At 55.5% G+C, this 22,398-nt stretch overlaps 1 protein-coding gene and 1 long non-coding RNA gene across 3 annotated transcripts; both read right to left on the bottom strand.

Moving 5' to 3' along the window:
• Nucleotides 1–234: 234 nt before the first annotated feature.
• Nucleotides 235–17,461, bottom strand: Plcb3 (phospholipase C beta 3). 2 transcript variants are annotated; one of them, XM_023704001.1, is made up of 32 exons: nucleotides 17,251–17,461; nucleotides 14,416–14,493; nucleotides 14,128–14,196; nucleotides 13,905–14,045; nucleotides 13,647–13,726; nucleotides 13,505–13,558; nucleotides 13,339–13,414; nucleotides 13,149–13,249; nucleotides 12,398–12,564; nucleotides 12,181–12,327; nucleotides 10,823–11,063; nucleotides 10,514–10,598; nucleotides 10,245–10,431; nucleotides 9,087–9,292; nucleotides 8,295–8,391; nucleotides 8,131–8,215; nucleotides 7,751–7,875; nucleotides 7,266–7,420; nucleotides 7,022–7,183; nucleotides 6,438–6,537; nucleotides 6,251–6,355; nucleotides 6,013–6,104; nucleotides 3,969–4,122; nucleotides 3,851–3,886; nucleotides 3,577–3,745; nucleotides 3,096–3,243; nucleotides 2,845–2,921; nucleotides 2,650–2,739; nucleotides 2,502–2,559; nucleotides 2,187–2,273; nucleotides 1,886–2,105; nucleotides 235–1,020 (listed from the first exon to the last, which is right to left on the bottom strand). In XM_023704001.1, the coding sequence occupies exons 1-31, from the start codon at nucleotides 17,347–17,349 to the stop codon at nucleotides 1,902–1,904; spliced, it is 3,675 nt and encodes a 1,224-aa protein (XP_023559769.1). In that variant the 5' UTR covers nucleotides 17,350–17,461; the 3' UTR covers nucleotides 235–1,020; nucleotides 1,886–1,901. The 2 variants fall into 2 exon arrangements, with proteins under 2 accessions (XP_023559769.1, XP_004643827.1); XM_004643770.2 differs by lacking the exon at nucleotides 235–1,020 and having other exon boundaries at nucleotides 1,548–2,105.
• Nucleotides 17,462–21,261: 3,800 nt separating this feature from the next.
• On the bottom strand, nucleotides 21,262–21,811 carry LOC111813366. Its single transcript, XR_002818650.1, has 2 exons — nucleotides 21,599–21,811; nucleotides 21,262–21,446 (listed from the first exon to the last, which is right to left on the bottom strand). It is a non-coding gene; the product is annotated as an uncharacterized LOC111813366 (long non-coding RNA).
• Between the last annotated feature and the right edge of the window lie 587 nt (nucleotides 21,812–22,398).

Consider the following 22,398-nt stretch of genomic DNA (forward strand, 5'->3'; position numbering starts at 1 on the left):
CTTAGAGGTCTTCTACTGAAATTCTTCATTGTGCAAAGGACTCCCTGGGGTGTTGGGGGGGTGGTCATTTGTTCCGATCTGGGTCAGCCCTTTCGACTTGCAAACAGCTACTGTGTGGCCGGCCTGGAGCCAGCGCTGCACAGGGACCTGGCAGGACACTCAGGGCGGGGGCGGCGCGATCTCTAGGGAACAGAGGCTTTCCATGGGGCTCTGGAGCAGGACTCAAGCACGAGCATGGTTCCAAAAGATTTATTGGTGCCTGCATAGCCCCGGCCAGGGCTTTAGTGCTTGTTCTACAGATAGCAGCACCACCACCCCACCCCCACTTGCGAGCTCCACCCTTACCTGACCAGAAAGGGGTGGGGGAAGCTGGACTGTGACGCCTAAAGAGTCAAGAATGAACCCAGGGAAGGACAGCAGAGCAACAAGGCTTAGGATTCAGGAGGGGTTCACAGGGCACAGCTGAGTTTGGAGTTATGCTAGGTTTTGAAGACCCAGGACCAACTTGGAATGTTTGGATAAATGGAGGTCAGCCAGTGAGGGAAATGAGTGGCTGCTGGGGAACTAAGCCAGCAGATTTGGGGAAAGGACCAGAGGCCTCACAGCCAGAGAAAGGCCCAGGGCAGAGGTCTCAGCCTGGAAAGGGCCGCTGTGGCCTCTTCACCCCATCTCTTTGCCTGAGGCTGCAGCAAAAGCAAAGCAAAACACTCCATTGGCAGGAGATAAGTGCAGATAAGAGGCAGCCTTCCTCTGGAGGAGGGAGCCGCCAGCCTGGGAAGAGCCAGGAAGCAGGGAGAGGCCTTGAAGAGGTGCCAGGCTGACCCTACTGCAGAGCAGCCACACCCTCTCTGAGGGGTCTCTGCAGCTCCACACTGGTCAGGAGCATGGAGTAGGTTCTCTAGGCTGGCCGAAGACAGTGGATCACAGAGGGTCCAGGCTGCCCTGCCTCGGCGTCAGGATATCTCCAGTTAGTAGTTGCCCAGCACTCATGACTTCCACTCAAGATCTCAGTTTCTTCATCTGTAAAAGAGGCAGAACATCTCCCTCACAGGAACGAGGGGGATGGAGGGTATCCCAGTCCTGCCAGGTCAGGAACTCGTGCCTTCTTTCTCCCAGGAGTCACAGGGAGCCCTCTTTCCCACCTAGCTCCACCCAGCTGTCCGCCCCCAATAGTCAGCTGTTAATTGCTTGTGTAGGGCCCAAAGCAGGCCCAGCGGAAGATGCTGGGTGCTTGGGTCATATCAGGCAACAGGAAGGGGGGCAGGGAAGGCTTCCTGAAGCAGCCTGTGCCTCTGTGAAGAGGGGACAGGGAGAGCCTGGGAGGGAGGAAAACATGGGGAGGGGAAAACAGGACATCAAACTAGAGGTAGAGGGCAGAGCAGTAGAAAGGCCCAGGGTTGGCCAGAGCCTCCTGTGGCAGTGGGGAGGTCACTGCAGGCCTTGGACAAAGTGGTCAAGTTCAAAGCTCACAGCCAATTTTATACATGGGGAAACTGAGGCCCCTGAGGAAATGGCAGAGTCCTCTCCAAATCACACTGCACACAGGGTCCCTGAAATCCACTTTTATTCATGTAAAAACAAAAGACCAGAGAATGTGACCCAGAATTTCCAGAGCTCCAAATCTCCACCCAGTGCTCCCTGGGAAATGAGGGAAACAAGGGCATTCTGGGGTGTGGGCATCATGAGGGGCAAGGCCTGGCCCAGCCCCTTCCCTAGGACTGAGGTTAGGAAGGAGGTAAGGAGGCCCCAGGTGGATGAAGGGAGTTAGTGGGACATTGCCCCAGGTTTAAAAAAATAAAATTTCTAAAGGTCAAAAGTAAAAAAAAAAAAGCGTTAGTGTCTTCTGCTGCCCTCTGCCCAGTGCCCACCCTGGCTCTGTGGCCACCTCTTGCTCAGCCAGTTCAAAGCTGCGTGTTCTCCTCCTGGCTCTCCGAGTCAGCACCAGACATGTGCCCACTGCTCCCGGCTGCATGACCATTGCTGGCACAGGCCACCAGGGGCCCGTCCTCCTGTCCCTCCGGCATCTCGCCTAGCAGGCTCCGACGGATCTCCTGGGGCAGCCTCGCTCGCTGCTCCTGACACTCCTGAGTCAGCTGGGCCAGCAGCTGTGAGAAGAGGATGGGTGTCCCAGGGAGGCCAGGCCACTCCGCATACACCAAACTGCCTGCCCTCCTCCATAGTCTCACTTTGGGCTCCTCTTCTGCCAGCTGCTGTAGGACCTGCTGCTGCGCAGCCATGAGGCGGTCATGCCGCTGCTTCTGGGCCTCCTCCAGCTGTGAGGGCAGGCAAGGGTTCAGGTGAGGGGTCCAGGGCCCTGGGGCTCTTGCTGGACACAAAAACCATGAGAAGGCAAATCCATGGGGTACTGGGACAGAAAGCTCCAGGGAAAAGACTCTAGAAGCCTTTTGGGGACAATATGGCTCCAGACCAGACAGCAAGAAGGCAGGTTTCTGATGAATGAAAGAAAGGGTGGGCTACTGTGTCCCAGGAACCTTACTCACCCGGCGGATGGCGTTGACTGACTCAGTGATGTGCCGCCGGTTAATCTCAGTCAGTTCCCTGCACAGGAGAAAGGCAAGGTGGGCTCAGTGCACAGGCACTGTCCTGCCTCCCCAACATCCAAACAGCTCCCAGCCCCAACCCCCTTACGCCTCCTTCTTATGTTTCTCTCTTGTCTTGGCTTCTGAGATACTGTTGTGGCGTTTCCTGTCCAGGATCTTCTGCAGCTCCTTCTTTTCTCTGGAAAGGTGAGGAGAAGAACAAGCATCAGAGGCAGGACTGGGGGCCCTGTTCTTCATATACCAGAAGTCCCTGCCCCACCCAGAGAAGATCCTAAGCCTTCACCTGTCATTCATCTCCTTCAGCTTCTTGAACTGAGTTGTGTGTGCTTCCAGGACAACCTCTCTGAGCCGCTGCTGAGTCTGGGGACACATGCAACCAGTGGGTACCAGAGGGCTGATGCTACCTCATGGTACTATCTCTGGTCCCATGCTTTTTTTTTGGCGGAACCGGGGATTGAACTCAGACCCTTGCACTTGCCAGGGAAGTGCTTACTCCACTGAGCCATCTCCTGGCCCCTTCACCATGCTTTTTACCTGTCTCAGGTATTCCAGTCTCCGCTCAGCCTCCACATCTGCCTGGGCCTCTCTTAGCTCTAGCAGGCTCTGCACCTGCCTGTTCTGGAACTCTCGGTACCGCTTCACCTCCTCCTCCTCTGTTTCTTCTGAGTCAGCGGCCCTGCCCCTGTGGAGAGAACCTTCTGGGTGATGCTACCCTTGGGTGGGAAAGTAGAGAGGCCAGGGTACTACCCTGCAGGTGAGATCTGTTATGCAAACCACAAGGCCCTTCACTGTTAGCTCCAAGCAGATCATGGGATTCTGTTTTGACAAATGTTTGTGGACAACTTCAAAAGAAGTGTCACTTCTAAAACAAAGAGTGGGCAGTTTGGGACACCTTCCCTACACCAAACATTCCTCTGGAGCAGCCTCTGGCCCTGTCTGCAGGTCCGCTGTGCACACTGGAACCCATGCGGCACATAGCCTCTGACATTCCTGTCAGTGGCCATAGAACACTCACAGGACCCCAGGCGCATGCTGGGTCAGACCCTGGAGCAGGCGGCGGGTCAGGGCGATAGCCTTCCGCTGATGCTTCTTACACAGCTCCCTCAATTCTCGGTCTTGCCGGCTCCGGAGCTTCAACAAAGCCTTGTGGCCTCGCAGCTCATCCAGTGGCATGGGAGCCACCTCTGTGAGCCGAAGCAAAGGCAAGTGGTGAGGTGGGTGGGCTGGGCTGGGACAGCTGCCCTCTAGGTACCAGCCTCCGCTCACCCACTAGCAGACCCTGACCCTACCTGAGAGGATGCTGGCAATGAGATCATCCCGCTGCCCTGGGAACAGAGGCCACAGTGAGAAGGGGGTGGCATGATGAGAGTCACTCCCCTCAAACCAGCCCCCCAGGACACCCTTTACCTGGACTGCTAAGGGAAGTGCTCGTGGGGGACGTGGCCAGCCCAGGGGGCCGGCGTGGAGAGGTGTCTAGCAGGTTAGGTGTAGGATTTGAGGGTAGCTGGGAGCCCAATTGCTGGGACTGGGCCTCTTGACATGCCTCTGGGCCACCCTGAGCCTGTTGGGAACAAAGCAGGACGATCCTTCCAGAGACACAAATTTCTCCAGGCCATCCATGCCCAGTCACCAGGGCTGCCCCAACCTGCCAATTGCTCAGTTGCCCCTTCTGTGACACCCACAGGGCCATTTGGACACCCACAGACAGTAAAGAGATAACAGAATAAGGATCCTAAACCTTATCTACCCTGGGTAGGGAACATTCTGGCGCCAGGCCTGTAGCCTGGGCTCATCTGTGGTCTGCCACCTCTGCCTGCAGTCGCTGCTCCTCCTCCCTGCTCAGCTCCTGATTAAATCAGCAAAGGAAGTAGCCACAGAGTGGGCACCAGGCTCTCCTGCCAACAGCGCCGCACAGCCTTAATTGCAGTTGTCTCTTCACTGCCCGCCATCGGCCCCGCAGGGACTAGGTCTGGGTATGAGGCAGAACCTCTGCTCCCCATCTTCCCACAGAAGCCACCATGTCCTCATGGCTGCCAGGTACCACATCTGAAAGGCTCCCATGGCCTCAAATTACCCTGACAAAGGGGCCCAGAATCCCATTACGCAGCTTTGATCCCACTTGAGACTGGAGAAATTCCAGTCCAGGTCTGACTAGGTGTCTCCAGTACAAATGGCTTCTACCTCCTTAACATCCTACTTCTGGGGCTGGAGATGTACCTCAGTGATAGAGTACTTGCCTAGCATCTCTGAGATCCTGAGTTCAAATTCCCAGCACCGCCAAAACAAAACAATATACCACAAAAACCAAAACCAAAAACAAACAAACAAAAAAAAGGGCTGGGGAAATAGCTCAGTAGAATAAGCACTTGCCTTGCAAGTGCAAGGTCCTGAGTTCAATCCCCGGTACCGCAAAACAAAAACAACAAAATGGAACCAGTCAGTTTGTAGGGGTTTGGGTTCATAAATTTCTTTCTTTCTTTTTTTTTTTTTAATGGAGCTAGGCATGGTGATGGATGCCTGTAATCCCAGCACTCAGGAGGCTGAGGCAAAAGATTGTCTCTAGTTCTTGTCAGCCTGGACTACATAATGAGTTGTTGGGTGTTTTTTTTTGTTGTTGTTTATTTGTTTGTTTGTTTTTGTATTTAGGACAGGGTGTACAGGGTCTTACTGCATAGATCAGACTCATGGTAATCCTCCTGTTTACAGCCTCCCAAGTGCTGGGATTACAGGTGCATGCCACCACACCCAGTCTCAATCACAATCTGTGCACTCCAGGGGCAGGGCCAGCACTACATAGTGAGTTCAAGGCCAACCTAAACACTGAACTACAAAGCAGACCCTGTCTCAATAAACAAAGCAAAACAAAACAAAACACACATGAAAATCTCATATCCACTACTGAGCAAGCGAGCAGAAGTCCTTGTACTTGGCAGTATGACAGACACATCACGTCCAGCATTAAGAGGCCAAGAATAAGGGCTAGAGGCATAACCAGGCCATTCTGCTCAGCAGTCTCATGCAGCAACTGGGTCCTCTTGTCCATCTCTGCCCTGGGGACAGAGGGACCAAACTGGGGGTTGGGAGGACTCAATGAGCCAAGGAGGTGAAAAGAGCTCACACCAGGCCTGGCAGGGAATCGACACTTGGCACTTACTTGCCTTCACTGTCTGCTTTGGGAAGACTGTTCAGCAGGCAGAGGGGATGGGGTAGGTAAGGCACTGACCAGCCCTGCTTGCCGAGGGGAGCCAGATAGTTGGGCTGGGAAGCTGGGAAGGCATAGACAGCAGAAAGTAGAAGGACACAGGCCTTTCTCTGCCTGAGCTCTGCCCTGTCAGCCCTGCCACCTGACCTACAATCACAGCCACAAAAGTCACATCCCTTGGCCTCAGGATCAAGGCAAGCTGAGCCCTGCCCACCCCAGAGACCTGATCCCTCTGTCACCTGGGCTCACCTCACTCTCCCCAATGAGAGAAGCCAGCTGCTTGGCCCGTTGGTCCATCAGGCTGACATGCTTGATGGGGTTGATCAGGGCCTCTGCATAGTCTGGGGGAGCAGAAGGCCAAGGGAGCTGAGACAGAAGCCTCCAGGCTATGTCCTCCTAGACTGAAGGACTAAAGAACCATCCTTATGTGACCCTCCTCAGAGCCAACCTTCCTTGGCCAGGCCCTACCAAGTCAACCCCAGCTCACCCTGGCGGTCACCCGGAATGTAGTCAGAGGCCTCTGTGTAGATAAGCAGGGCTGGCAGGCATAGTGGCTGGTTGGCCTCGTTCCGCAAGCAGACATAGTGGTACCCTGGGCAGTAGGAGAGGTTGCTGGGCCCAGCCACGTCCCCACACACCACTCCCATGCTGCCCAGAGCCCACCATAGCCTCACCTGAACGGATAGCAGAGACAGGCAGGATCCGGTGCCCCACGAATTTACCACCCTCCTCAAAGGCCGCAATGCGAAGTGAAGCCAGTGTGGGTAGCACCACCTGTGGGCCCAGATACATGGCCACTGGGCTACCATGCTATGTTTGGACAAACTGACTGCTGGCCACTGTCCCCATTTAGCTGACCAAATGGGTTACCAGTGGCCATAAAGGCCTTGAATAGTGGGCACAGGCAGACAGGGCCACCAGGTGACAAGTCAGGTTATTGTCAGCCCAGATCAGACACAAAGGCTAAGTCCCCTAAGGGACTGCAGAGCAAGAACAGCACATGCTTGGGCTTTCCATACCTGGCAAGTGCTTCCAGCCTCCAAGACTAGGCCAGCTATGTCTACTCCCCACTGGGGGGCGACAGGCCCTCCTGCTGGCTCCCTTCTCTGCCTCTTCTCATTTAAGAGAGGGCAGGGAACCTTGACTGAGATGCACAGGGTCCAGAAGGTCCCTTGATCCCACTGTCACCACCAGCCACCAGTGTACCTGGTTTCTGTCATCCACCTGAGAGCCCAGGCAGGTCCAGGCTCTCGCTTACCTTATGGAACTCAAAAACCTCCTCATCCCAGACAGGATTGAAGGAGTTTCCCTGAGATGTCCGAGTGCGGTATTTGCGCCGTGTATCAATAGGAAGTCCGAACATGTCCACTTCCACATAGATGCCCACCTTCCTGTCAGACAGGAACTGCCCCGAGATCACCTGGGCAGGTGGGCCAAGGAGGCTCAGCAGCTGCTCAGAATCTTCCCCCCAGCACCCCTGGCCCAGATCCTTCCAGTCCCACCTTGACCCGCAAGGCATTGGCCACAATGCCATCCACGATAACTTCCGTGAAGGGGTCAAAGGATTTGTCAGGCCGCCGCATGAACTCAGGTTTCAGCAGGTACCCACTACGCCCATTGTACTCAAACACACCTGCGTTGAGCTGCATTGGCAAGTCTAGAGGTGACACAGGCAGGGAGAGGGTCAGTCAGTGAGTGGACTGAAGTCAGGAAGCAGGAAGGACAGCACCACTTGGAGAAGGACCAGGAGTCCAGGGTCTAGGTTCAGGGGTCAAATCAACCAGCACCAAGGGCCCAAATTCAGGAAAGATCAGACAAGTGAGGGGTCTCACTGGGGTTCAGCCAGGTCTGAGTTCAGGATCTGGGATTAGATAGGGTCACAGGTCTGTTCAGCCAAGACTAGCCCGCTCAGTCATGGGTCACAAGTCAGTAAGATGTGGCGGAGGAAGACAGGGAGGGGGTCAGGGGCAGGCAGGTCAGTGCTCACCCAGGGTCTGGAAGTTGAGTGCCACAAGCTGGCAGCCCACATTCCAGAAGAGCTGGGGCATGTAGTTGGAGGAGTCCACACGGGTGCCCTTGGGGTAGATGCGGCTGAGCTGCTGCTTGTTGTATCTGAAGTTGGCAGTCAGGGCTACACAAGGTCCCAGCATGCCCACCCTTTGTCAGTCTCCCCCTTCTGCCCATGCCCTGCCATCCCAGGAATCCCCTGCCCCTGCAAAGCTCCATTTCTGCTATACCCTCTTCTCAGTCTGGCTATGCTCCATGACAGTCCAGACTGGGATCCCAGGCCTGGGTGCTGTGTGCCAAGGGTCTGTATAGGACCATCTACAAGCTCCGCCCACCCAGTCATAGTGCCTAGAAGGATACTCCACAAACTCCATGGGGCTCTTGGTCAGCTGCTCCATGGCTTTAGTCTCCACAAAGGAGGACATCTCAAAGCACTTGTTTCTTTCTGGCAAGCAGCAGAGGGAAGGGTCAGATCCAGGAGAGCCAGGCAGCACTGGCTCCCACCCATCACCCAGCCCACTCACTGCGAGCAGCCTCAAAAGACTTGAACTTGACAGGCTCGATGTAGTTGACAAGAGTCGACATCTCCTCAGTGGCATTGACCTCACTGCTGGCTGTGCCCTGTGTTCCCCAAACCTAGGGTCAGCCACACTGGACGTTCCTTCGCTTTTCCCCACAAAGCAGGTGCTGACCTCTTTCCACCCTAGTCTCAAGTCCAGCAGCTTTCCACAGGACTCTATCGTCCCCAAGGCCCTGACCATTCTGTTTCCATTTGTCCTGGGAGTGCTTCCAGCCTTCTGGACTGTACCACATGTTGCCTCCTTTATAGTCCCCTTCTGACCCTCAAAGCTGGAACCTTTCCGTCAACCCTGGGAGTTCAGTTACTCACATGTACACCAGCCCAAATTTCCATTCCCAGCCACTCCTTCTAGTCACTGTCCCCTTGCCATCTGCACTCAACTCAGCCACTTTGTTGAGAACTCCTGCCACCTATCTAAGCCCTCCTTACGTGACACCCATCTCAAATCTCCTACCAGACTGACCTTTTCTGCTACTTCCATTTCCTCACATCCCCACGCCACTTTCTTTTTGCCTTGGCACATGCTCTTGTACTCTCTCCCTGCATGTTATGTCCCCAACATCCCATACCCGTGTCATGAGCATATATGTATACTCACTTTCAGGCCTATTTAGAGACACACCCACCCTACACACATATACTAAACTCTGAAAGGTCAGGGATGGTGGCTGTCTTGTTCACAGCCAGACCCAACACCCAGCAAACCTCCCCCCAACTGCCCACATGTGGATCTGACCTCATCTGTAGTTGGCTTTTTGGGGTCTGTCTGTTCTTCTTCCTCCTCATCCTCCTCCTCCTCCTCACGGTCACCAGGTCCAAGAACATCCGAGCCCCGGTTCAAGCTCTCCTCACCTAGAGACTTCCGGGGCTCCAGGATGGGCTTCTCAAGGCCTACCTCCTCCCCATTGCTCAGGCCTGGGCAGCTATCAGAGCTGGGGGATCCTGTAGAGGGCAGGGGTCAGAGGTCAAGACTACAGACCAATGCTCAGGAAGTCTGGAGATTGGGCTCAGGGTGTGTGGGGCAACTCAGTGAGGAAGTCAAGGTGTACTCCAGTCTGGAGAGAGGTCAGAGGTTAGAGGTCAGAAAGCATTAAAGCCTGTGGTAGTTCAGAGGGGTCATAGATCAACAGTGAAGGTCTGGAGTTGTATTCTTCAGGGAGATAGATGGCGTGGCTCAGAGAGGTGAGAAGTCAGGGATTGGGGTACAATAGTCTTAAAGCAGGCACAAAGAATGACTAGATAGGTTACAGATAAGGGTTGGTCAGAGACATACACGAGAGAGGGAGGACTTAGTGAGGTGAAGTTTATACAGCCCCCAATAAAGTGACAGGGCAAAAGTTAGCTGAAGTTATAACTCATGGGGTGGCTGGAGTCAGTTTAGGGTATAATGGTCACTCCCGAAGCACAAGAATGTGTTTGTTGAGGTTAGAAGTCAGAGTTCAGGGCTGGAGAAATGGCTCAGTGGAATAAGCGCTTCCCTGGCAAGCATAAGGGCCTGAGTTCAATCCCGGTTCCACAAAAAAAAAAAAAAAAAAAGTCAAGAGTTCAGAGCCTTAAACCTGATTCAGGAAAAACTATGGGCAAGAGGCCAAGGAAGGGGCCAGGGAGATGGCTCAGTAGAATAAGTGCTTGCCTGGCAAACTCAGGGGCCTGAGTTCAATCCCTGGTTCCACAAAAAAAAAAAAAAAGGCCAAGGAAAAGAGGTCTGGAGTTAGAGCCAAATTTTGTCGGGGCACAGATTGGTTTGGTGGACAGGGCCTAGGCCCACCCAAAAGGTGGTGACATGTGGGAGGAGGGAAATCTGGTCAGGGCAGGGGTGGTAAAGCAGCAGGAGCAGCTCAGGTCTGGGCTGCGGTGGTGCTGTGCCAGAAGGTAGGGTTGAGGCAGGCCTTACCCAGCTGGGGAGAAGAGGGCTCAGTGGCGGCAGAGCTCTCACTCAGGGCTGAGTTGCTCTGCTCCAGCGGGCGCTTGCGCACTGAGCTGTCAGGCAGGCCTGTGCTGGGCCGGTGCCGCTTCTTGTTCTTCACCAGGATTCGGCCCATCAACTCCTGTGGACTGGGCAGAGGAGTGCCCGCAGCCAGCTGGGCAAGCATGGACAGGTCAGGGCCTACCTCGGCACCCCTCACTCCCCATGAGACCTGACTTGGCTTCAAGCCCTCATACCGGGTACTTATCCAGTGGGTCGATGAGCAGTGCGTCCCCAAAGATAGAGCGGCAGTACTCAGCCATCTTGGCCTGCTGTTTGGCCCTGTAAGCCCAACATCAGAGGTCAAAGTTCCTGGAGGGAGCGAAGGCAGGGCAGGAGGGGTGCAAGTGGGTGCAAGTTCCCAGGGTCAGAGGTCAGTAGAGCACAGTGGGAGGGCTGTCTCTGGAGCACTCAGTGACCACCATCAGAGGCCTCCTTATTAGAGATTTCCAAGACAAACATTTCAAGGGCCTGAGGGTGGGGTCACTGGGCCAGAAACCACTCACGAGTCCACATGGTTCTCGAAGGAGAGGATAACAGGGTAGGGTGAGGTCTTGAAGGCAGTCTCGGCAATGGCCTCAAGCACATCACGCAGCGGCACCTCGGTGGTCATGGTGAAGCCATGGGTAATGAAGGGCTCCTCCTCAGGCGGCCTCCCCTTCCACACATCCAGCTCCACGCAGCGGCAGCCCCACAGCAGTGCCTGACGATACATCTCCACCGACGATGTCCCAGCCAGCTGCCCCGCTGGGGGTGAGGCTGTGTCACCAGGGCTACCTGCACCAAGCCACTCACCACCCCAACTCCACACTCAACCAGGCCATACTAGGGACACAGAGGCCCCCTTGGCAGCCCAGTCCAGCTCTGGCACCCTGGCCAGCCCCTGCTTACTCCTTCATTCACTGGAACTAGTGCCAACTCCCTGGGGGCAAGGCTTGGGTCCTGCCCTCACCCCAGTGTCCACCTAGTGGGCGTAAAGCAGGCATTGGCCAGCTTGGGTTAGCGTGGTCCCTCCTCCAGGGCTGACTTCTTTCATCTGCTCCCGACCACCCTCCTGTGCCACTAGCCAGAACTGTGGGAGTTCCCTATACCCACCATAGCTTCCAGGACCACACCAAGCTATGCCTCCCTGTCTTCACTCCTGACATCAGCCTCTTGGCTATAACCAACCTCACCACCTCCTGCCTGGGGGACTGCAGGCCCCCCCTTCCTCTAATTCAATCCCCACAGAGCCTTCTACAAGCATACTAGTTCATATTCCCTCCTACTTTCTACCCTCCAACACAACTCTGCTACTCAAGAGGAGTCTACAGACCTTCCATGCCTCCTCTCCCACCACATATCTGCTCTAGCCCAGACCCCACCTGCCTCTCTGGCCTCTTTTCTTCCTTCTTCTCTTTTCTTGAGGGGAGGGGACTGCTGGGAATTGAACCTATGGCCCTGTACATGCCAAACAAGTGCTCTACCACTGAACCACACCCCCAGCCCCAATTTTTATTTTTTTTTAATTTTAAATTTTAATTTTTTTGCAGAACCAGGGATTGAACTCAGGCTCCTGCGCGCTTATTCTACTGAGCCATCTCTCCGGCCCCCCATTTTTTATTTTGAAACATGGTCTTGCTAAGTTGCCCCTCTAGCACACATCTCAGCCCCTCTGCAGGGAAGCTTTCCAACCTCAAAATGGGCATACTCCAAGAGAAGCCCTGCTTCCAAGAGCAGGCTATTCATCCCCCACTGCCTCCCCAGCACTGCCCCACAAATGAGCAAATTAGGTGAAAGAATTGTGCTCCCAGGAAAGAAGTAGCGATGGGCCAGAGGGCAAAGGAGGACATAGGCCAGGTGTGAACCACTTCCCGCCCCTTACCTGTGAGGTACGTGTTGTGTGAGGAATTGATGAAGTAGGCGCTCAGTGGCTGGGTCATGTCCATGCTCAGGTCCAGGGCTTCCAGGGGTAGGATGCCGTTCTCTTCCCCGCCCAGGTAGCGGCTAAAGCCCTCCATGGACATCTGGTCTGTGGTGGAGCAGAGGCAGGTGACCTAGGCCCTTCCCACCCTCCCCCACCCTGGCCACTCACTGCTCACCGCGCTCCAGGAACTGTTGGTTAGGCTCATACTTCTCAATGAGCAGCCGGGCCTGGGAGGGCCGCAGAGGTGGGTACAGCACTTCATTGAGTCTCGGGTCCCTTTGTTTCTGGTTGATGAAGTCCATGAGCTGCTCCAGCGTCAGGTACGGCTTGCCCTTGGCACCTCTAAGGGGCCAGAAGTTTGCTCAGGCTGGAGGCTCACTAGCACTCCCCCATACCAAACTCTCATCCTGGAACAGGCAGTTAAAGGCTTATGCTTGGCTCTAGCAGCCAGAGTACAACTCTGGGCAAGTGTCTGCTCTTCTGGGCCTCAGTTTCCCCATCCACACTCCTCATTGTTCAGTGTTCTGGGGCAGCAGACGAGCTGGCAATGGCATTATTAAGGGCTATGGAAGCCGCTTCACGCTCAGCCATCACCTTGTGCTTCCAGAACCTGGACGCAGTCTTGGCTCCAGCCCTCACTTGCTCTGCGGGCTCAAGCAGGTCCCATAACAAGTCTGGGCCACATGGATCTCATAAATCAACTGTGGCAAAGGGCTGGCATAGAACTACCATAACTGAGCTACAGAACCTGTGGTTCTGAGCATGGGTACATTATGTTTATCCTGCCCTCTTCCCAGTACTCTAGGACCTGGTCCAACAGGGGCCCTGTCCTCACAGGGCTGGAGACACACAGAGCAGAGACCAGACACAGGAGAGACCAGACACAGCAGTACAAGGGACCGGAAGACAGGCCCAGCCTTGCTCACATCTCCAGCAGGATCTTGTCAATGTCTGGCCGCAGACACAGCTTGTTCAGGAACCGCTCAAAGATTTCCAAGGAAAACTCATCAGGCCTGATAGACTCACTCTGGGGGCGAGGTGAAGAATAAGGGGTGAGAACCTGGGAGATCTAGCCCCAAAGAGTAGAAACCCCTAGTCCCACCCCACCCCACACACCCGGTTGAAATTGAGGCCACAGGACTCCAGCGCTGTCTCCACCCGCTTCTTGTCTGCTGAGAACATCTTCAGGATGCTGATTCGAGCAGGAGGGGTCAGGGTCAGTGGTGGCAAAGGCCACCAAGGTCAGGGCAGGAGAGAAGATGCTGAGGGAAAGGGTGCTCACTTCTTAACGGGAATCCGTCCATCCTGGTTCACCTGCAGCTTCAGTTTTGTGTATCTGGGGAGGGAGGTGCAGGAGTCAGCCTGAGAACAGTCACATGACACCCCACAACCTCTTAGTGCCACCAGGGTGGCCCTGGGCTCACGCTTTTCGCAGGAAGGTGTTCCGGGAGGCATTCTGAGCCAGGATGTTCATAGCCAGCTTGAACAGTTCCTCAGACCAGACCTGAGGGGCCAGCATAGGGGGAGGAGGTAAATAGGGGAGACAGGGGCCAGGCCTGCCCCACCCTTCACTTAGAACAGGGTCTGGTACACAGCAAGTCAGAGAACTGCATGAAACACAGCCAGTGCTCAGGAAGTGATAAGATAGGGACGCCTCAGGTTGTCCTTCAGCCCCAGCCCACCTTGACAGTGTCGTCCTGCACCGCCATGAAGTTCAGGAATGTGGTATTTACTGGGTCTGGCCCAGTCACCACTGTCATTAGCTTCTCCTCCAGCCGGGAATCGGGGCCCCCAAAACCAAGCACTTCTCGGATCTTGGGGTCCTAAGTGGCAAGAGCCAAGGGTGAGGAAGGGTATTCCTGCTCCTAGAGCCTCCTTCCCTTAATCTTGGGCCACCTCACGCACCTTGGGTAGGCGGGCATAACGTCCCGTCCGTGTGTCCCTGATAGAGCTGATGTCCAGTGTGTCCACTTCCTGGGGAAACCATACTCCAGGGTGACTTAGCAGCTGCAGGACCAGAGTAGGAGCCCCCAAGCTCCCCACCCAGGGTGGGGAGTGACTACTCCACCCCTTAGCCCCTGCTTTTAACACTTCCTATTTGGGGAGCCAGGAGAGAGATCAGCCAGGACCTGGCCCCACCCCCAGGGCAGGGGAGCCTTGGCCTGTAATGGCCCCACCAGCACCTGCCCTCACCATGTTGGGTCCTGTCCAGTACAAGAAGAAGCCATTGGAGTCCACACGCAGGGTCACCAGATTCCGACTAGAGGTCTCCTAGGGATAGCACAGGACAACAAGGCTCAGGGCAAGCTTCGGCAGGCTTTGGCCTTGGGCTCTGGGCCCTTCTAGTTGTCCACATCCATGTTCCTGCCAGTAGGTCAAGAGGAAGTCTAATCCAGCCCACAGGTCCATCATGGTTGCCTATGGCCCTCAGAACAAAGCCAAAGTCCTCAGTGTGACATTTGGTGTGCTGGCCCCAACATCCCTCCTAGTTGCTCCTGCTTTGCTCCAGGAGTTTGTTTTTTTCCCCATCTTCCAGCTTTTGCCTTATCAAAATCCCATAACCAAGCTGTACCATCCATCCCTGTAATCCCAGCATTGAGGGAAACTGAGACAGAGGTACCAAAAGTTCAAGTCCTTGTGGGCAATTTAGCAAGACCCAGTCTCAAAATAAAAACAGAGAATGCCTAGGTTCAGTCCATAATACCACAAAAATAAAATAAAAAGAGCTGGGCATGTAGCTCAGTAGTAGATCTCCCCAAAGTTTAATGCCAGCACAAAAAAAGAAAGAAAACAAGCAAGAAAGCAAGAAAATCGTTTGCTTTCTTCTCTGTCCATGAAATCTAACCCATCCCACCTGCTTGGGAGGCCTCCCCTGATGCTACCCTGGGCTCAGTTTCCCCAGAAGGCCCAAGAGCTCTATGACAGTTGGAACCCTCACTCCACATCCCCCTTAGCTGAGCCCATTACAGAATCAGACAACTGTGGGATGAAAGTCCCCCCTAGGGCCTCATGATGGTTAGCTACCACCCCTCAATCTGCCACCAAGCCCAGCACCTGCCATCTTACACCTCCCAGGACCCTCACTAGGCTTACCCCATCTTACAGAGAAACAAGTCATCCAGGGCTGGGCAGTGAGCTGTCTTTTCCCAAACAGCCCTGCAACTGGAGGGGGCAGGGAAGAAAGCACACCAGCCCCATTTTCTGAAGAGTGCCCAGTGCCTGGCACATTCCCAGGGCCACCCCTGGCGAATCAAGACTGACTCAAGAGCCAGGGAGATGTCCTCAAGGATTCAGACTTGTTCAGCACTTGAGTGGACAGCTGGCCAGAGAAAGAGCTCCCTTCTAATTGAAAAAGGCCCCCCACCTCATGATGGGTGCTACCCCCCAGCTGCTGCTCATTGTCTGGTACACAATCCCATCACCAAATATACAGTGGCTTACATTCATGTGACCCCACCACAGGCCAGGGATGGCACAAAACACTTAGTAGCTGTGACCTTGCTTTGGCCTCCTGACAACACTATTTTACACATAAGCAAACTGAGGCATGGGAAGGCTTGCCCAAAGTCAAGAGGACAACTGTTAATGTCCTGTCATCTGGGCAGTAGGGAGCCAAGGAAGGTACCCACAGGGCCCCCACTCCTGCCCTCAGCCATAACGCCCAGTGTTAGGCCTCAGTTTCCATTTCAGGAGAATGGGGATTGCACCAGCCCTACCCACTGAAGGCTGTGCATATAAAGGACAGCAGCTGATCTGGGGAGGGAGGAGACAGTGGACCCTCAAAGCCGTCCTCCCCGACAGTGTGCTGACACACTGCCCTATAACCTCTTGGGGATTCCCAGCCTAGTCCCCCATTGTTGTGAGGAGGAGGAGGAGGAGGAGGTCTGTGGCCCTAGGGCCTTACTGGCCCTTCCCCAGGGTCTGGCCCCTGGCTCTCCAGCCTCAAGCCTGGTCAGCAACCCCCACCCCCACCCCCAGAGCCCTTTCCCTGTTCCCACTTCCTTATTTGGGTTTATCACACTGGAAGGAAAAGGGGAAACTTTTCCCTTTAGACTAGCCTTAAAAAAAGGGGTCTCCTGGGTCCGCGGGGTGCCCAGGCACCCTCACCCGCACACCTGCTGCCCAAGACACGCCCCCAGTCCTCCCCCCCAACAGCTCCCACGCCTTCCAGCCCCACCCAGCCGGAAAGGAGCCCAGCGTCTTCCAGGCCTGTGGCCTGACTGGGGAGGAACAGCAAGGAACCTTTGGCAGCCCGCCGGGTGGAGGCCCCGGGGAAGGAGGGGCCCTGTGCAGAGGAGAGGGGACACTGTGAAAACCTGAATGAGGCTCGAAACCGAGATGGGGTGCAGCAGGTGGGGGCCTGAGCATCTGGAAACTATCTGGAGCAAGGAGGGTAAAAGGAGAGGTTGGGATTTATTGGGGTTCAAAGTCCCAGGCTAAGGAGTGAGAAGCAAAGTTTCCAGGGGTGGAGGAACTTGGGAGGGACTGTCCACTACGGGGGCGTGACTCGATGCTCCCACCTGAAACTGAAGCTGGCCTGGGAACCAGAAGCGGGGCGGAAAAACCAAGAGGTTGAAGAAGTGATGAATGGAGAAGCTCGCTCAGGGGCCGGCACCGGGGACAGCGGGGTTGAAGTGGCACCTACTCAGGACGAGGGCACCCGAGCCTTCTAGGGCGTCCTGCGCCGCAGGGGTCTGGGGCCCCGGCCAGGGTCTTGGACCTAGAATTACTCTGGCAGGGAGAGGTGCAAACGGCAAGTGAAATGGGGCTCGGGATTTATTTGGCTCAGAATATTGGCTCCAAAGAGTGGAGATCACCAATTTCCCCGAGCTGAGGAACTGGGCTTGGTAGGGTGGACAAAGTCTTCATTACCGGGACGACTCTGGAGACTCAAGTTTCCGGAGTGCAGCCGGGCTGGGATGGGGGCGCCGTAGCCAGGCGAGACCGGCGTGGGGATCCCCAGCACCAGACAGAGCGCGCACGGGGAGTCCTCGGAATCTGGGCAGCGCGGAGGGCCGGCACATTTACCTCGTCCCATTTGATGAACTTACTCCCGCGCCGCAGGGTCTCCACCACCGTGGGCGGCTCCAGCTGCAGCGCGTGGACGCCGGGCCTGGCGCCCGCCATAGCCGAGCCGCGAGCGGATCGCGGACCCCCGGAACCCGACGGGTACCGACCGCGCCGCCGCTCCCTCCGCGCGCTCCCGCGCGGCCCGCTTCGGCCCCGCGGCGTCAGCGCCCGCCCGCTTGTCTGTCCCGGACGGACTAGAGACTGGCGCCGGGCCCCGCCCCCGCCCCGCCCAAGCCCGCCCACCTCGTGTCGGCTCCCCCTAGCGGCCGGGGCGGCGACTGCAGCCACAGGCGGACAAGGAGAAGCGTACCTGTAAGAGTGGGGGGCTTGGGAAGGAGACGCAACAAGAATCGACTCTTTTGGGGTCCTGCTGCTGTTGGAGTACAGTTGTAGGGACGGAGTGTTCATAAGATTGCCCAAGATTGTCTGGACAAGGGACTGGAGGTCAGGACTTCAGCCAGGGAAAGCAGAACTCTGTCCCCAATCCGTCCTGCTGCACTTAGCTGTATGCAGGAAAAGCCGCCCCAATCCCGTGCCCTCGCTTTGTCTCAACCCCATTGCGGCAGCGTAGTTCCCCCTCCCCCGGAGCACTTAGCCTGCTAATGGGCCTCCCGCCAGCAGGCGCCCCTCCCGGTTCCAGCCCTGGGAGGTCGGGCGCCAGCTACCTCCGGAGGACCCGAGCACCCAGAGTGAGCCCTGGAAAGCCATGTTCGGTGCTGCCGACCTGTGACCCCACCCTGTCTCTGTGGCCACGCTGCTGAGATTTGGTGAAGAGGCGGCTGGTTATTGCCTAGAAGGGCCAGGAGCCTCGTGAATGTCCCCAAAGGAGGGGCTCAGCAGAGCCTGGCCCACAGCAGGTGCCCTGAAATCTGTGTGCCAGAGCTGGGAGGAGGGGAAGGCGCATGGGCACTGGGATGGGTGGGGGCTGTGGCCCCTCCCGCAGGGCTTGGCTGGGGGGGCTCCTGCCTGGGGGCCCCTGTGGGACACCCCCCCATACAGAGGCGACAGCAGCTGCAGGTTTAAAGTAGAACTCATCCAGAGGGGCCAGCCAAGTCACCTAGAAACCCAGAAAGAGATGGAGCTGGTTCTGGGGGAGGAGGGTTTAGCAAAGGAGGAGTGGCCCCCGCAGGCCTCTTTGCCCCGAGCTCTCAGACCCTCCCAGGCAGGCTGTGCCAGGACACCATCAGCCTTCCCCCAGATTCTCACCATATTGGTATCCGATGCTAACCTAGTGTATCTTCTTGTCTTTGGCCCTGGCACTGTGTGGTGTAATTATTATTATCTACACTTGAGGCCCAGAAAGAGGAAGGGACTTGCCCAAGATCACACACTTTGTAGGATTCAATGCTCTGATGTTCTGTCTCCTGCCCTTGAGACAGATAGGGAGAACAGGTCCTGTGATCCTTTTCTTCTCTCACCAGGGCTGTGGAGCCATGCCCTTCAGAGACCAGGGGATCACCAGATCTCATTGGGAGAACTCAGCTATGCTGGGGGAAGGCCAGCATCTGCTCCTACAGGCCTGGATTCAGATCCAGAACTAGCTGATGGCACAGTGTATTCTCTATGCCTTAGTCTCCTAGTCCAGAAGCTAGGAGTTGACAGAAGAAATTAGCAAATATGTGGGATAGAACACACACACACACACACACACACACACACACACACACCCCACAGCCTGGCATGAGGAAAGCTATGGTGTCAGAGGGGGAAGGAGAGAACATGGAACCAGTACCAGGGCAGGGACCCTGTTAGCTATAGCCATGGTCTGAGCTGAGTGTATCTGAATCTTGGACCCTCAGCCTTGGACAGAGGAACTTCACAGAAGCATGGAGCGCCAGCTCCTTGGAAAAGAGAAAAGCAGCTTGATGGCTGGGCCTGGGCCTCTTCCCCCACAACACTCCCATGTCTCCTGAGGCCAGGGCAGGCCCCCCATTAGAGGGCTCCTTCCTCCTTGGACACTTTTTCTCCTATCCTGGTAATGGTAATGGGATTTCTCGGCAAGCAGTAATGGCGGAAGTCAGCCCTTCCGGCCTCTACCCTCGATTAACAGAGTGATTGTGGCCCACAGGTCCCTCCCCAGGGCCTTAGCCACACTCTGGTGGGAGAAGGCCAGGACTTGGGAGGGTGGAGCTCAGGAGACCACAGCCTGAAGCTAGAAGCCTGAGGAGCTGCAGCACACACACTTCAGTCCCAGGAGGGCCCAGCAGAACAAAGCTTGGGAGCCAGGCTGCCATGCAATGAGCTCTGGGCCCAGCCACTGGGAGGGAGGTCAGGAGGATCAGCCTCCTGGAGGAGGCTAGGGCAGGTAAGTGACTTGCCCACTGTTTCTTTGTCTACTGGGCAGAATCAGGATCAGAACCCAGGCTTTGCACTCCAAAGCTATTTGGTTGGTTTTTAACTTTTTTTTTTTTTTTTAACATTTATTTATTGTGTGTGTATGTATGTGTGTGTGGACAGCTCAGCCCACCTGGGGGTGGGGCTGGCTGGCATGTGGTGCTGGGGGATCGAACCATGGTCCCTGTGCTTTGCCAAGCTTGTTCCAAGTAGGTGCTTTAGACCACTGAGCCATCTCTCCAGTCCCGGTTGTTTTTTTTGTTGTTGTTGTTGTTGTTTTTTTTAAGCTAAGGTTCTTGGAGCTATCATGCCTTCTGTATCCTATTGTTGGGGTGAATGGGCACAGGAAGGCACTGGATAGAAAAGTTGGTCCCAGGAATCTGGGGGTGGTGCACAAGGGCAAAGGCTAGAGGGAAAGACAGAAATGGAATGCCCAAGAGAGCCCTTGGAGGAGCATCAACATTTGGACTCAACCAGACACCTTCATACCACCCCTAAGGGACAGGAAAATCAGTTCTCAGGGTCACCAACTCCCAGTACCTGCTAGGCACAAGGAGCCATTCACATATATCCTCCCTCTAATCCATGAGCACCCACAGGTCAAAGTCAGTCCTGGGGTTCAGAAAGAACTGCCCTACCCTGGCAGGGTGAGGTGGGGAATGGTGGGGAATTAGGACTTGGTAGAGCAATGCTCCTGTCAGGCCAGATTTGGAGCCAGAGGTCAGGCTCTGCATGGGTGGGTTCTGCTGAACTGCCAAGGGCAACAGTCAGCCCTTCCCAGGCTAAAATTGAAGAACCCACCTCATCTTGACACACACTGTTCACAGTCTCTTGTCTGACTCTTCATCCATTATAGGGTAAAGGAGGAGACTACAGTCCCATGTTCTTGTTGGATGCAGAACCAGCTGTGTGACTCTGGGCCCATCTTTTTCTTTCTTAATATATTTGGTACAGGGTCTCACTACACAGCTTGGACTCTAGTGATCCTTGTGTTTTCAGCCTCCCCAGTGCTGAGATTACAGACATGTGCCATGCCCCACCAGGTCTCTAGTGCCTGGTTCAGTGAGCCTGGGAGGGGGTGGAGGCAGCGCAGCATGTGGTACTGGGGATCTAACCCTGGTCCAAGCACTTGTGCCACTGAGCTATCTCCCAGCATCTGGGCTGATCTTTCTCAACCCCACCTGTAGGAGGGCTTCTTTCTCTAGCACCCACAGAAGGGGTACCTATGAGGGGTTGGGACTTTATGCCTCTTGGATCCTGAAATTCTGTAGGGGACTCCAGAGGGTGAGCATGCCATTACAGACAGCCTAGGCTGGGTTGCACAAGCCCATTGAGTTGAGTGGTGTCCAGGAAAAGGTGGAGAGGGGATAAGTAGGGACCTTCAATTGGGTAGGAGAATGGGGGCTGAATCATAGAGCTCAAAAATCTCAGCTTCCCATTTATGTAACTCTGTGACTCAATTAACTTCCATGGTACAGTAATTCCCCCAAATTTTCCTATTTAATTCTCACTACAACCTTTTGAGGAAGCCAGTCATTTTTGCTCATTTTAAAAGTTCTATTTAGAGATGGGGCCTTTCTAAATTGCTCAAACTGGCTCATATTTGCAATCCAGAAGCAACTCACCACACCCACCCTTTCTTTCCCTCATTTATTTCAAACTGTAGAGCGCCTGCTAAGAATCTGACAATTCAAGGTGCTGGATTTCTGCAGGGCTCAGGTGATTTCCTGACATTGGAAGGTTTGTAGGGGGACGGGCAGATCAAAGCCTGGGAGTCAACAAAGTCCACACAGCTTTCCTCCTGTGACTGGGCTCACCACCTAGAAGTGGGAGACACAATGAAGAAATGAATGAAACATTTTCTTTAAAGTCAATCAGCAGACAATCAAAGGGGAGAATAGACTGCCTGCTTCAGAGACCACTTCGTGTGGGTCCAGATAAACAGACATTCTGAGCCAGGCGTTAGTATTACCTTCATCATCCTGAGTCCCAGCTCCCAAACTCCCCAGTTCTTAAGAGTCGGAGTTTCCTCCCCATACGCGCTGTTTTCAGGGTGTGGCCAGGCCGGCTGGGGAAGGAAGCCCCCACACAAGTGTGCTCTCTGGCCGGCTCCACCGAGTGCAGGGCGGCCACGCGGGGCCTGGTCACGAACTACATTTCCCACAATGCCGCTCCGGCAGCCATCTTGGCCAGTGGGCGGTGGCTGCCCTGGGCTGGCCCTTCAGGTTGGGGGGGGGAGGCTCACCCCCAAGTGGGACTTCACGGAGGGCGTGGGACCCCGCCAAGTAGGTCGCTGGGCATCAGGGCAGCTCCTCCCTACCTTCCCACTGCCCCTCCGCGGAGCTTCGTGCACGTGTCTGCCCGCGCAAAGAAGCACGCTTGCCCCTTGCTAGCCAGAATTCGGAGGCCCCAATGTCCGGGTCTCCAAGGTTGCTCTCCCAGCCCCACCTTGCACAGTACCCACCTCTCCTCCAAACCTATGTGGCCCCAGCTCCTTCTTTAAGGGTAGAGTTCATGGAAGACTAGTGTCCTGGCGGAAGTGTGAAACCTCAAGCGCACAGTACCCCAGGTTGGGGCTGGAAGGTTAAATTAGGGGGTACAGAGAGCCAGGCACGGAACCCCTCTCGGTATGAGCTCCCCAGAGGCGGGGTGAGAATGAGGGACCCCGCGCCGGCTGGGCCTTTAAGGGGGTGTGGTCGGGGGCGGAGGAAGGAGCGAGACAGAGAAAGCGGCTTCGGCGGCGGCGGCGGCGGCGGGCGGCGGCCGCGGGGG

The sequence above is a fragment of the Octodon degus genome, unplaced genomic scaffold, assembly GCF_000260255.1.
Source record: "Octodon degus isolate 3935 unplaced genomic scaffold, OctDeg1.0 scaffold00184, whole genome shotgun sequence".
Lineage (NCBI taxonomy): Eukaryota > Metazoa > Chordata > Mammalia > Rodentia > Octodontidae > Octodon > Octodon degus.